Below are 12,792 nucleotides of genomic sequence, written 5' to 3'. Positions count from 1 at the left end.
ATGTACTAAATACTAGTTAATGCACTTGTTTTGTTGTTGGTGGTGGTTTTTAGATCTAATTGTATTCATGGAATTTTGGTGCTGCAAAATAACTTAAAAATTATTTAGAAAAGCTTCACTTTAAAAATGAAGAAGGTGGGGGTGAGGGAGGTTAAATGACTTATCCACAATCATTTAATGCCACTTAATGGCAGCACTAGGACTAAAATTCAGGTCCCTTAAGACTCCTAATACAATATTCTCCACTGCACCACAATGACTCCTACCTAGCTAAAATGATTTTGTTTTTGAATTTGTAATAATGAATCTTAATTACCTTACCTTAATCCCTGAATCTGTGATAAATTCACACTCAGAAATAGTAAGTTTTTTTTTAACTTTTTATGACTGGAGAGTGATATCAAAGCCTGAAAATATTTAATAAAAATAAAATTTTTATGAGTTCAAGCTTCTGGAATATATATTTTCAATAAGCTGGTAATAGTTTAATCTATGTAAACTTGGAGAGAAGGGAAACTTGGCTCAGGATTATATTCGAAGTAAATGTAACTTTTATTACATATAAGTCTCTGGCACATAGGAGGCACTTAATAAATATTTATTGACTAACTGAATAATTGCTTTTACCTCAGTACTTTGATGGATTTATGAACTTATCAGAGTATGTACTTCTTCTAACTGGGCAGGTGACAACAAACCTGTTGCTTCTCATTTTGTGCAATTCTTGCTCCTGTCTTTTCCATAAATCTTTCATAAAGAATCTACCCAACATGCTAGAAGCCTTCCATTGGTTCTTTTAATATTTTAGTACCATAGACACAAACAACCTATTCACCTACCACCTATTCCTATTACATGACTAACTCACCTTGACTGTCTCTTTTATGCCCATATCTTTTGAGTAAATTATTATTGGTCATATGCTGCAAGGTACTTACTCCTGCCATGTGTCTTTTCATGGCCCTATGGGTCACTGAAATTTTGATTCTTCTAATCTACTAGTTCTCCATGACTTTTATCTACATAGCACCATGAGAAGACTTTTAAAAACCAGATCTTTGACTTCACCAGCTTGGTGACTTCCTTTTTGGAAGTCTTGATTTTTTTTTTGTCCTGATTTAGACAAGGCAGTCCATTAGTGATTTATGAACTTAAGAGAACTGGTTGGAACACCAAAAGGTTAAGTAACTTGCCCATGGTCACAGAGTATTTATCGGAGTAAAGACTTGATCCCAGATCTTCCTGATTATATTGCCACATCAGTGAGTTACGATCTACTGTAATATACCGTATTTCAATAAAGGAGGATATTAAAAGGATATTAAAGGTTTTTGCAGCAGAGTAATAGAGAATCATTGAAAGTACAGTTTCTCATATGCAAATTGGCTCAATCTCATCTTTCTGTTTAATTCTAAGCCTAATTCATTATTCAGAACATCCTTCCATGATTCCCTTAGGCAAGCATATGTTTGTCTGCTTTATGCCTTATTAACGTTAACTCATATTAAACATTAAAATATTACATCTCCAAGCAATTCAAATTTAATAATGAAAATTACATGTACATAGCTTATATATAAAATATACATGCATATGTAGATACAGAATAAATATATGTGGAATAATAAAAAATAAATAGGAAGGAGTTAAATACAATGTAGATAACGAAGGAGAGCAAAGTTGAGAGAAATCAGGGATGGTTCTTTTATATGGTAGTACTTGAGCTGAATTTTGAAGGAAATTAAGGATTCTTTGAGGTAAACATGAGAAGACAGTGAACTCCAGGCATGGAAGATGGCCAATGCAAAGGCACAGGGATGGGAAGTAGAGTGCCCTGTATAAGGAAGAGAGAGAAGACCAGCGTGGCTTGACTAGCGAGAATAGGAAGATGAATAACATGACTAGTTTGTAAAGAGCCTTCAAGGCAAAGCAAGGAGTTTGTATTTGATCCTAGAGGCAACTGGGAGCCACTGTAATCGATTGAGTAAGGGAGTGTCATGGCCAGATCTATGACTGAGGAAAATCACTTGAGCAGTTGTGTTCAAGATATTTTGAAGAGTGAAATGACTCTAAGTAAGAAGACAAATTAGAAGGCCACTGCAATAGATGTCAGCTACTGTGCTTGATGCTAGAGACAGACAAAAACAAGATAGTCCTGGTTCTCAAGGAGATTACTACCTTGCTTTCTTATATTCTATTCACATTTGCTATGTCTTTTCCTTTTCCAATGGTCTGTTTTATTTCTAGTTTCATCTTCTTCAGTCTTTGAAATCCATAGCTTTGTTTGGCTTTGGTGCACATCCATTTATTCTTCAACATCGTTTGTTTGCTCATTCTATAAATGTGTATTAAATGTCTACGTAGAGAGTGCTGAGAGACTTCAAGGTGCTGAGAGAGACAAAGATAAATCACACCCAGCCCTTGTTGTCAAACAGCTTAAAGTTTAACAGGAGATGATGAAAAGGATAAAGAAATGTATATCAATAACACCAATACTTTAAGATACATGACTTTGTCAGTGTAGGTACTATGTTCATCAATGCAGATTACAGCACCTCCACACCCTAACAGATGGCCTTCATCTGTTGCTGTGGCCAAAAATGTCATCATTCTATGGCTAGCATATATAACCCTGTTCAATAATCTTTAGACTTTCAGGCACAAATATTAGGCAAGGCATAAAAAAGAGATATATGCTCAAAAAATTGCTCACCACAGGAAATTCAGCTCATATTCCAAGCTGAAGAAGGATTCCCAATAAATGGGGAGGTCTTCCAGATGTCCCCATCTGCAAATGGCATTTTACTAATTGTGTCAAGCTCCAGAATACTGCACAGTCTCCTGAAATAAATCTGTAATCATTCAAAGAAACTGTGCCTAACTATCTACATGGGAAAGAACAACAGATTAAGAATGCCTAATGCCCAGACTACAGCATGCATTTAGAAGGACAATATCATAAGATACGCGTATCTAGGACAGATAGTATATAATGGCAATGAATTAGGCCCAAAGGTAAACAGAAGGAGGAGAGTAGTCTGGATTGCTTTGGGGGAATCACAAAACTCTGTTAATGAACCCAATCTTACTACAGAAACAAAGGCCTATCCTTTTAATAGCAACACTCTACCAATGTTGCTGTATAACAGTGAGACACAGAATAAAACAGTCCTCAAGAAATTAAAAATAAGCATCACAAAGAGGGTAATGGAAAAATTCATGGTGGATGTAAGCAAGCTGCAACATATAATCAACTGGTGAGTTTCTCCTAGGACTTCCACTTTGAGAAAGGGCCCAGACCAGCCATATTTCATTCTCTAGAGTTCACCACCATAACTTGCCTCCATGGGTTCCTTTGTCCTCACTTCTAGCTCCCTTTTACGTCCAATTAAAATGTAAGTTCATTGAGGGCATGGACTGACTGTCTTTCATTTTACTTGTACCCTCAGAGCTTTTTTTTTTTTTTTTACTATGTGCCTGGTATACAGTAAGTGCTTAGTAAATTCTTGTTGACTTGACTTAATAAATGCATGTTGACTTGACCAATAAAGAATAAGAACAAGAACAAAAAATGTCATCAAGGAATTACATGACAGGAAGAGAGCATGGGCTGGTTACATAGCAAAGGCAAGAGATGACAGGTGGACAGCCAGAGTACTCCATTGGCATCATTAAGATAACAGGAGAAAGCAAGGAAAGCCTCATCATGTTGGGTAAACCTTATGTTGAGAATTTATGGAATGATATGGACAAGAATCACACTGAATCAGATGTCCTTGGATGGATGGGTTGTGATTTGTGACTTTGGAGAGAACCTTCAACTCAATGAGATCACAACCCCATTTGTCAACCTGGTGATAAGCCTCTCTAAACTCAGCTACACTGGTTTTTGGACAGCAAATATACAATCTTTTGCTGTACACAAAGAGCTATAATAAAAAAGTGTGGCTATCCTTATTTTCTCCTAGTACACATTTGCATTTGAATAATTATTTTCAATAACTGTTTTTTCCAGAGGATAGGTAATAAGGGAATTTCAAGTAGTAGGAGAAGCAAGGGGCAGTGAAGGGGTAGAACTACATATTCTACAGTAGTGTGATTTTTTCTTATACAACTTAAATGATTACCTACAGACAATACTGTCCCTCCTTGCTATCGTCCAAATACATACACACACTTTTCTTCCACTTGACTAATCCAACAAGTCACATCTACAAGGCAAAGGAGGGATGCAGAGCAGTTCAATCCTGGCATGGACTGTGTACCTCCTCTTTTTGATTCTCCCCAAGACCTAATTTTACCTCCACTCCCTTCTTAACCTTGAATTTCTTACCACTGTCAATAATTTCTAGCTGACTAAGGGGTTAAATGCCATATCTGGTGCTTAGATCTGTACTTTTTACATTTCAGATGGTTTTGGTTTTTGTTGAGTTTGTACACCAACACTGAACCAGACTTGCAAGGCTGGAAAAAAAAAGTTACCCAATCTTTCCTTATGCAGAAAACTAGATCATATTTCCCACCCTTCCACTTTCCAGAGAATATTCCAGATTGAGAATAATATATTGGGTACTGTGCCTGATTCAAATCATAGTTGAAACCCCAACTTCTAATATGAAGTAATGCTTCATTACAACCTAAAAATAAACTAGTGTATTCTCTTAATTCTACAATCATGTGTGTGGTTAATCTGAGCCAGGAAATTAATCATTATATTTGATGTAGCTTTGCTAGAAAGGAGAGATCAATGACCTAAAAAACAACCAACCTCCTCTTTTCCCCCCTACAAAAATCAACTTACAACTCTTATAAGGCCTGTGTATATGATCTGGATTCCAGATGTGGATGTTATTGTGCAGATGTTAGAAGAATGGTAAGTGAATTTAAGTTATGCTTTTATAGAAATCCAACTACTTGAATAAAATCAGCAGGCTAAATATCTACATTTGGTCTCTGCCCTATCTTTGAGAATTCAGGTTTGTTTAGCTCTCAAGTGGGAAATTATGCTATTGATTTGAACTATAAAACTGTCTGAAATCATTCACTAAAATTTCACTTTTATGTAGCCAAGTTAGAAATGCCTTCTTTATGTAATCAGTATGTACTCTGCAATGCAGTAAACCTTCTAAAATACAATATTCAACAGTCTATAGTTACCATATTTTCACTCTCTTATTCAAAATCACTCAAAATATTTACACCCACTACAACTTCTCCTTAAGAAAACTCTCATAGCTTGAAAATTAAACTAAAGAAAACTTCACTGATCATACTCTTCAGTCATCAGTCCAAAAATTTTACTTGCAAAATATAAGGGGAATATTATTATAAATACAAGTCACTTTTCATCTTGTTAGTCAATGTTTAATGTAGTCTTTAAGCCAGAAGAGACAATTTGAGGTACTGACTGAATTTCTGATTAGCCTATATTTTCAAAGCTAAATCATGACCAAACCAGTAAGCATTGCAGGGGATGCATGCAAAGGAGAGGTTCTGGCAAACTGCTAAGATGAATAAGAAGGGGAAAAGGTTGCTTTCAGCTAAAGGGTTTAGGGAAAGGTTTTTCTGAGAAATGGCACTTCAGTTGGTCAGTGAAGAAAGGGAGTATTTCAATAAATAAATACTCTGTGAGGGAAAGAGCTCTACTGTAGCCTAAGGATTGTATGAACAAAATTATGTAGCAAAAAGAGAAAAGGAAACTAAAAGTAACCTAGTCTCAACTGAACAGATGGCATATGGAAGATGAGGGAGGGAGAAGAATCAAAGGTGATAGATGACTCTGAAGTGACTGGGAGGATAGTGACACCCCAAAAGAAATAGAAAGATGAAGGGAAAGCTAGATTTAGGGTCAGGGGAGCAAGATAATTTCTGTTTGAGATATGTTGCATTTGATGCACTAGCAGCATATTTAGGTGGAGATATCCAGGAGGCAACTGTAAAACTGGGAACTCTGAGGAGAGGCTGGGGTTAGAGATAGATTTAGGTGCTATATGAATAGAGGTGTTAACCGAAGCCACAGTATTTGAAATTACCAAGGGAAAGGATGTTAAGAAAAAAGAACTTTGTGGTATGGTAACATTTAGAGGGAGGCAGGAGGAATCAAAGTCTAAAGATGTTCTCTCTGTAGTCTAAAGGCCAGCCTACTTGAGTTTGGAAAGGCTCATCACTAGGACGACCAAATGATTAATTTTTAGTCTAACAACCTGTTAAGACCACGTAATAAGGCATTGTCGGGGTTGCCATATGATCAGGTGAAAGATTACTCAAGCCAGTGAAAAATCATGGATACCTGAAGCAGTAAAGGTCTAAAATTAACCAAAAGCAGTTTCCTTTCCATTGTCTTATTCTCATCTCTTTCCTTATAAATTAAAAACGTTATTCCCCAAAAGAGTTCCTCTCTTACAATTATAGGGCTATTTCAACAGATTTTTTTTGTATGAGTTTATATGTCCCTCAATGAGTCAGAAATGTAAGTTCTCATACAAACATGATGTGTTCCCTAACCCTTGTGTTCCCGAGATAGTAGGGAACTCCCAGGAAAAGAGGAGACCAGATAGTCCATGTCTATCTGTAGGTGGCAGGAAGGAATTAGCCACTGGTCTAAGACAGTAAATTTGTTACAGGAAGCTACTGTGGATGAGGCTTCATAATAGAAAGTAAGTCTTTTGTCTAAGAGCAAGGTTCTGAAACAACATTTGTCTTTATTGTTGGGGGCCTGGTTTGGGAACTCATCAAAATAAACAAAAAGTAAGAACCTTTTCCAATTATTTTTATTTCAAGCTTTTTAAAAAAAATTTTTTATCATTTAGTAAGATGTTTTGCTCAAAAGCCTATGGTCTATGAATGTTATTTTATTGTCTTACTAAAATACTTCTGATGCACATTTATCAATTTACTTGGCGTCCCCACGTACCTGTTAAAATACTTAAAATGAGTTTATTATGCAAGTTAGTATGGTTATTTTAGTTCTTTATAGACTAGGGTTCACAGTCTCTTTGGCTGGTTCATCATCCCAAGCATACCTCTTATGGATTTCTCAAGGCTCTGAGACTCCCTACTCTTCTCTCTCCCCTCAATGACCTAATCAGCTCCCATGGTTTAATTACTACCTCTATGTAGATGACACATGATTCTATATATTCAGTCCTATTCTTTCTTCTGAGCTTCAGTCTTTTATCACGAACTGCCCATTGGACATTTCAAACTGGTTATTTCAAGATTTCTTTTTTTTAAAGAATGTTTTTTTATTTTTTTCTCAATTACACATTAAAAACAATTTTAACATTCATTTTTATAATTTTTGAGTTCCAAATTTCCTCTCTCCCTGCCTTCTTCCCTCCTTACAAAGGCAAGCACTTTGATACAGATTATACACGTGCAGTCATGCAAACCTGAGACTTCTTAAACACATGTCTAAAACTGAATGTATCTTTTCCCCCAAATCCATCCCTTTTCCAAATTTCCCTATTTCTGTAGACAGCACTACCATTGTTGTGGTCTCCCAGTTTACTAACTGCCGTGTTATCCTTGATTCTTCTTGGTCCCTTATCCCACATATCCAATTAATTGCCAAATCCTGTCATATATATCCTGCAACAAGTGGTGACAAACTCAAGTAGAAATAGGGACCACTAATCTGTTCATAAGGATTTCTGTGGGCCACATCTTGACTTAGTTTTAAAATGTAATATTATCTATGTTTTATTGTTTTTATTTATTTTATGGACTATTTCCCAATTCAATTTTAATTCAGTTCAGGCCACACTATAGAGTGTTGCTGGTGGGTAGTATATTTGATACCTCAGATTTAGAGCATCTCATATCAGACCTCCTTCTCTATTCACTGCTAGCTACCATCTTAATTTAGGCCCTCATCTCTTCTCATCTGGATTACTGTAGTATTTCCCAATTGTCTTTTTGGCCTCCAGTCTTTCTTTACTTCAGTCCATTCCTCCACATTACTATGAAAGTGATTTTCCTAAGCAAAGATCTGATAATTTCACCCCACTATACTAATAGTTGGAATTTATATAGCATTTTAAGTTTTACAAAGTGTTTTACAATTGTTATCTTATTTTGTTTTCACTACCAAATCAATGCAAAATCAAAAGAAAAACTAGGGAAAATATTTGCAACAAATTTCTGAAACAAATGTCTAATGTGCAAAACATCAGTAAAAGTATATTATCAACCCAAATCAGATCAATTCAGGCAGCTGCAAGTATTCACCCTTCAACTCAGAGTAGAATTTGATAATAGTCTTGTTGAGTCTTGTTGAGAGTAGAGAAATGATACCATATGGTAATGTAAGTTTGAAAAAATCTGTCTGAACAGTTTTTAAAAGTCTTGAAAAGTACCACTTTTTTCCATTTTATTACCAGTAGGAAAAAAGATCCAATTGAAAATGTTTAAAAATAGACTGAAAAATGACATTTAAATACTTCAATAGATCTGTGATCTAATCAGCTTAGGTATTCTTTGCACTGGTGTAGGTTACAGCTCATTTTTGTCTTCTTATCCTATGTAATTCTCTTCCATGTTCTACCAAATATCTTCCAAAAAAGGATCCACTTACTACGATAAAGGGGCTTCCTCTAAGTCTTTTTAGTTTTTCATGAATACCAGGGTAGCACCTGGGTGGTCTATCAAGTTGTTTTTCAGTTTTGTTACATGACAGGCTTACCCCCTTACCAGTCTCTGGTATCCATTATCTGAGGTTATAATTGGAAATATGTGAAAGTTTATTGTTCCCTCACTTTTGTATATCTTTTTTTTTTGGTCCTTTATATCATATGTAACTTTGACTCTTCAGAGACAATAGTGTTTCAAAATTCATATCCATCCATCATCATGGAGAAAGCATTTATGAGTTTGTTTTTGTTTTTGTAAAAAGATAAATTTTTGTTCCATGGTGAATTTTAGGGATCACTGAAAGCACTGCATGATTTCCTTGTTATATTTTATTCTATGCCCAAGTTATTGTCCATTTGCAGCGCTTGTTCTAGATACATTTAATCCGCTCTAGGAGTTAGAGTGCCTAGTAGAGTGCCTGGGCCTTCAACAGCATCCAGCCAGGAAGTCAGGTACACATGGGACAACCAGGTCTACAATATGATATACTTACTGAAGTTAGGATAGGTAAGTGGTGACTATAACAGGCTGTAACATAGCAGAGGATCATAGACCTTAGACCCTGTAGACCTATATGGACCTCTGAGACCATCCAACTGAAACCCTTCATTTTTTAAGATGAGGAAACTGAGGCCAGAGGTGAAGTGAATACAAGAGGTCACAGAAGGAGTGATTCAAATTCCGGGATTCGAATCCAGAGTCTCAGACCAGTCCTGTTGCACATGATACAAAGAATTTGTATTTTTTTCCTTTGAGGTCTGTCTTAGATGTATCTCTGAATCTCTGAAGACATGACTAGAAGAAAAAGAGAGGGCCGGCAAATGGAGCAAACACTGAAAAAACTGGAAAATATATAAATGAACAGACCAAGGAGAGGCATAGAGAAGATCTTCCATCATACTACATTAACTTTTCCTAGATATGAGGTTCTTCAAAAGGAGGCCCCTCAAAAAAGAAAAATAAACAAAAAAGGAGAAATAATGAATGGGGGGGGCAGAATCTTCATTTGGACTAACAGAAGAATTGGGTAGAGGAGAAAACAAAATTTTTGTCTTCTAGGAATCCTACTATGCATGAGAAACATCAAATAAAGATGGAATGTTAAGTGTGACACCTATGAATGGTAGGTTAGCTTTCAGAATGGCCTATAAGGAGGAAAGAAATGAGAAAGGGGATGAAATGAATTAACACTTCTTGGAAAAGGGTAGTACAAATCAATGTTATTGAAGAAGTGGATGGTGAGAATGTGATGGGAATAGAGAAGATACTGAACCTATAGTCTTATCTAATTTGGCAAAGAAAAGGATAGAGAAAAAAAGAAAGAGAAAGTCATTATAAAAATTAATTCAAGAAACTTGGGAAAAGACAGGGTAATATGAGTCAGAGGAGAGTGTGTGGGAAAAGACTAGGATCATATTAATGTAAGCAAAGTTAATGTAACACATGCTGGCTTGAAAAGAAAGAAGGAAAAAAATCAATAAAAATAACTGAATGGAGGGAAAACAGAGATTTAAAAATTACAATTACATATAGAAATATATTAAATTCCATGATAAAAGTAAATGACAGAATGGTTAAGAAAAAAAACACAATTTGTAGCATTCAAATATACATTTAAAAATAAAGATACATAAAGAGTGAAGAACATACGCCGGAACAAAATGCACTGTGTTGGAGAATTCCAAGAAAGCAGGAATTGCTATGGTGATCTCATATAATCCAACAATGTAAACTCAGGATATCAAGAGAAACAGAAAACTATGTTGTGCTTAGAAGCACCATAGACAATGAAATATTATTAAACGCATGTGCACCAAATGGCAAAGTTTCTACATTTGTAAAGGAAAAACTAACCAAATTCTAGAAAGACTTGGCTAGTAGTTGTTTGAGACTTTGGTAGGCATCTTCCTGAATTGTATGGATTGATCAGAGGCATAAACATAATGGAGCTCAACACAGTATTGGAAAAATTGATAACAATGCACAAATGGGAATAGTAAAGTATACATGTTTACTGGCATCACATGGTACATTTGTGGGAGTATAATGGGGCAAAAAGAAGTTGCAAATGGATGTCACAAAAAGGCAGAAATGTTAAACCTGCCCTTTGCAATGAGGGTGGGATGGAAGGGAGATGATAGAAAGGGATATGATATGATAATGACATGACAAAAAAAAAAAAGAACAAGAAGGAAAAAGTAGAAGGGAAAGAAAGAAAAGAAGGTCATTTTAAGACTCTTATCTTCTTCTTTAGCAGTCTTTTTCTCAAATGCTTCCATACAAAGACCTCCTATGAGTCCCTATGCCAAATCCTATATTTGTGGTGGATCCTGAGATGGCTGTATATTGCATAACAGGGCTACTATAAGCAAATTGCTATCTAATCATACCTCCCTAAATCTTGTATTTATAAAGTCCATTTTTTAAACCCAAGCACAAAATTTTATATTTACTTCCATTCAATTTAATCTTCTTAGCATAAAAGATAGAAATATACATGACCTCTATAGGACAACAATAAAAACATCACGACTTGATGACTTGTGTTCTAGCACTAAAATGAAGGAGGAAATAGCTCTCCCAGATCTGAAACTTAATTATAAAGCACTCATTGTCAAAACGATTTGGCATAGTACTTTGGCAAAAATGACCCCTCCCCCCCTAAAAAGGGAAAGAGAATGACAATTATTGGATAGGCTGCTAGAAAACACAAATGATAATGCATTGTTTGTAGAGCTGTAAATTGGTCTAGCTTTTCTATAGAGCAATCTATAACTACACCCCCAAAGTCACTACACTGGGAATAACTTTTGATCCTACAATGTCAATACCAGGCCTATACCTAAAGGGATCAAAGAAAGAGGAAAAACAACCAATGTACAAAAATATTCATATTAGCTCTTTTTGTAGCAGCAAAGAACTGGAAACTAAGGGGATATCCATCAATTGGGAAATGGCTAGACAGATTATAGTATATGAATGTAATGGAATATTATTGTGCAAAAAGAAATTATGAGATGGATGGTGGGCAGAGCCAAGATAGGGGAGTGAAAGCAGTGACTTGCTTGAACTCTCCCCCAAACCCCTCCAAATACCTGTAAAAATGGCTATAAACAAAATCTAGAGCAGAAGAACCCACAAAAACACAGAATGAAACAAATTTACAGCCCAAGACAACTTGGATGGTTGATGGGAAAGGTCTGTTGCATCAGGCTGGGGGAGGAGCACAATTCAGCATGGGCCGTGCAAGCAAAGATGGGACCTCAGTGAACCTGGAGCAGGCCTTAAGGGACTGAATCACTAGCAGCTATGGCAGATTCCAGACTTCTCAACCCACAAACACCAAAGACAACTAAAGTCAGTAGGAAAGGTCTGTTGACCATGGTGAGAGAGGAGCTCAGTTCGGCCCCAGTCGGCGCAGCCCCAGGGCAGCAGCTGCTTCTGGAGCTCTCAGCTCACAGATGGCAGGGGTTTCAAGCAGCTGATCAGAGGGGGATTGTAAGGATCTCTTTGCTGGTGTAGAGGCAGGATTCTTTTGCTTTGCCCATGCTTGGATCTGGGTCGCAGTCCTGGGTGGCAGTCCTAGGGCAAGGAGGAGTGCTAGCGTGGTAGAGGGGGAATCCTCCTCACAGTTCCAAGGCAGAAAAGAGTGCTTGTGGTCATTCATAGACCACAGAACAGATCAGGAAAGGAGTAAACACCTCGCCTTTGATCATACCACTTTGGAAGAGCTGAAAATTTACAGGTCCCTAGAAGTATCCCTGAAAACAGCTGCAAAAAACCACAGTACATCCTCCACACTGGAAGCAGACCCCTACCTTAAGAAAGAGTTTAAAAGTCAAGGAATTGGCTGGGAACATGAGCAAACAGCACCAAAAAAACTCAAACCATAGAATCTGAGGTGAGAAGGAATAGAAGGTAAGAGACAATGAGTGAATCTTATTCTCATCAGATTTGGCTTAAGGAGGGAATAACATACACACTAAATTGGGTATGGAAATCTATCTTACCCTACAGGAAAACAGGGGGAAAGAAGTTAAGGAGGTGGGAAATAGAAGGGAGGGCAGATTGGGGGAGGGGGTAATCAGAAGCAAACACTTTTGAAGAGGGACAGGGTCAAAGGAGAGAATAGAATAAACAGGGAAGGGACAGGATAAAGGA

General features: G+C 36.6%; 1 protein-coding gene across 1 annotated transcript in view; it reads right to left on the bottom strand.

The window, feature by feature from the left end:
• FBXL13 (F-box and leucine rich repeat protein 13) overlaps positions 1-12,792 on the bottom strand; it is a 254,089-nt gene that overhangs the window by 39,886 nt on the left and 201,411 nt on the right. The window contains 2 exon segments of the mRNA XM_027838888.1: positions 322-372; positions 375-407. Of these exon segments, the coding sequence (XP_027694689.1) occupies positions 322-372; positions 375-407 (84 nt within the window).

The sequence above is a fragment of the Vombatus ursinus genome, unplaced genomic scaffold, assembly GCF_900497805.2.
Source record: "Vombatus ursinus unplaced genomic scaffold, bare-nosed wombat genome assembly UNPS02014830.1, whole genome shotgun sequence".
NCBI lineage: Eukaryota > Metazoa > Chordata > Mammalia > Diprotodontia > Vombatidae > Vombatus > Vombatus ursinus.
Note: the sequence above shows the minus strand (reverse complement) of the source record. Positions and strands in the feature narration are given on the sequence as shown.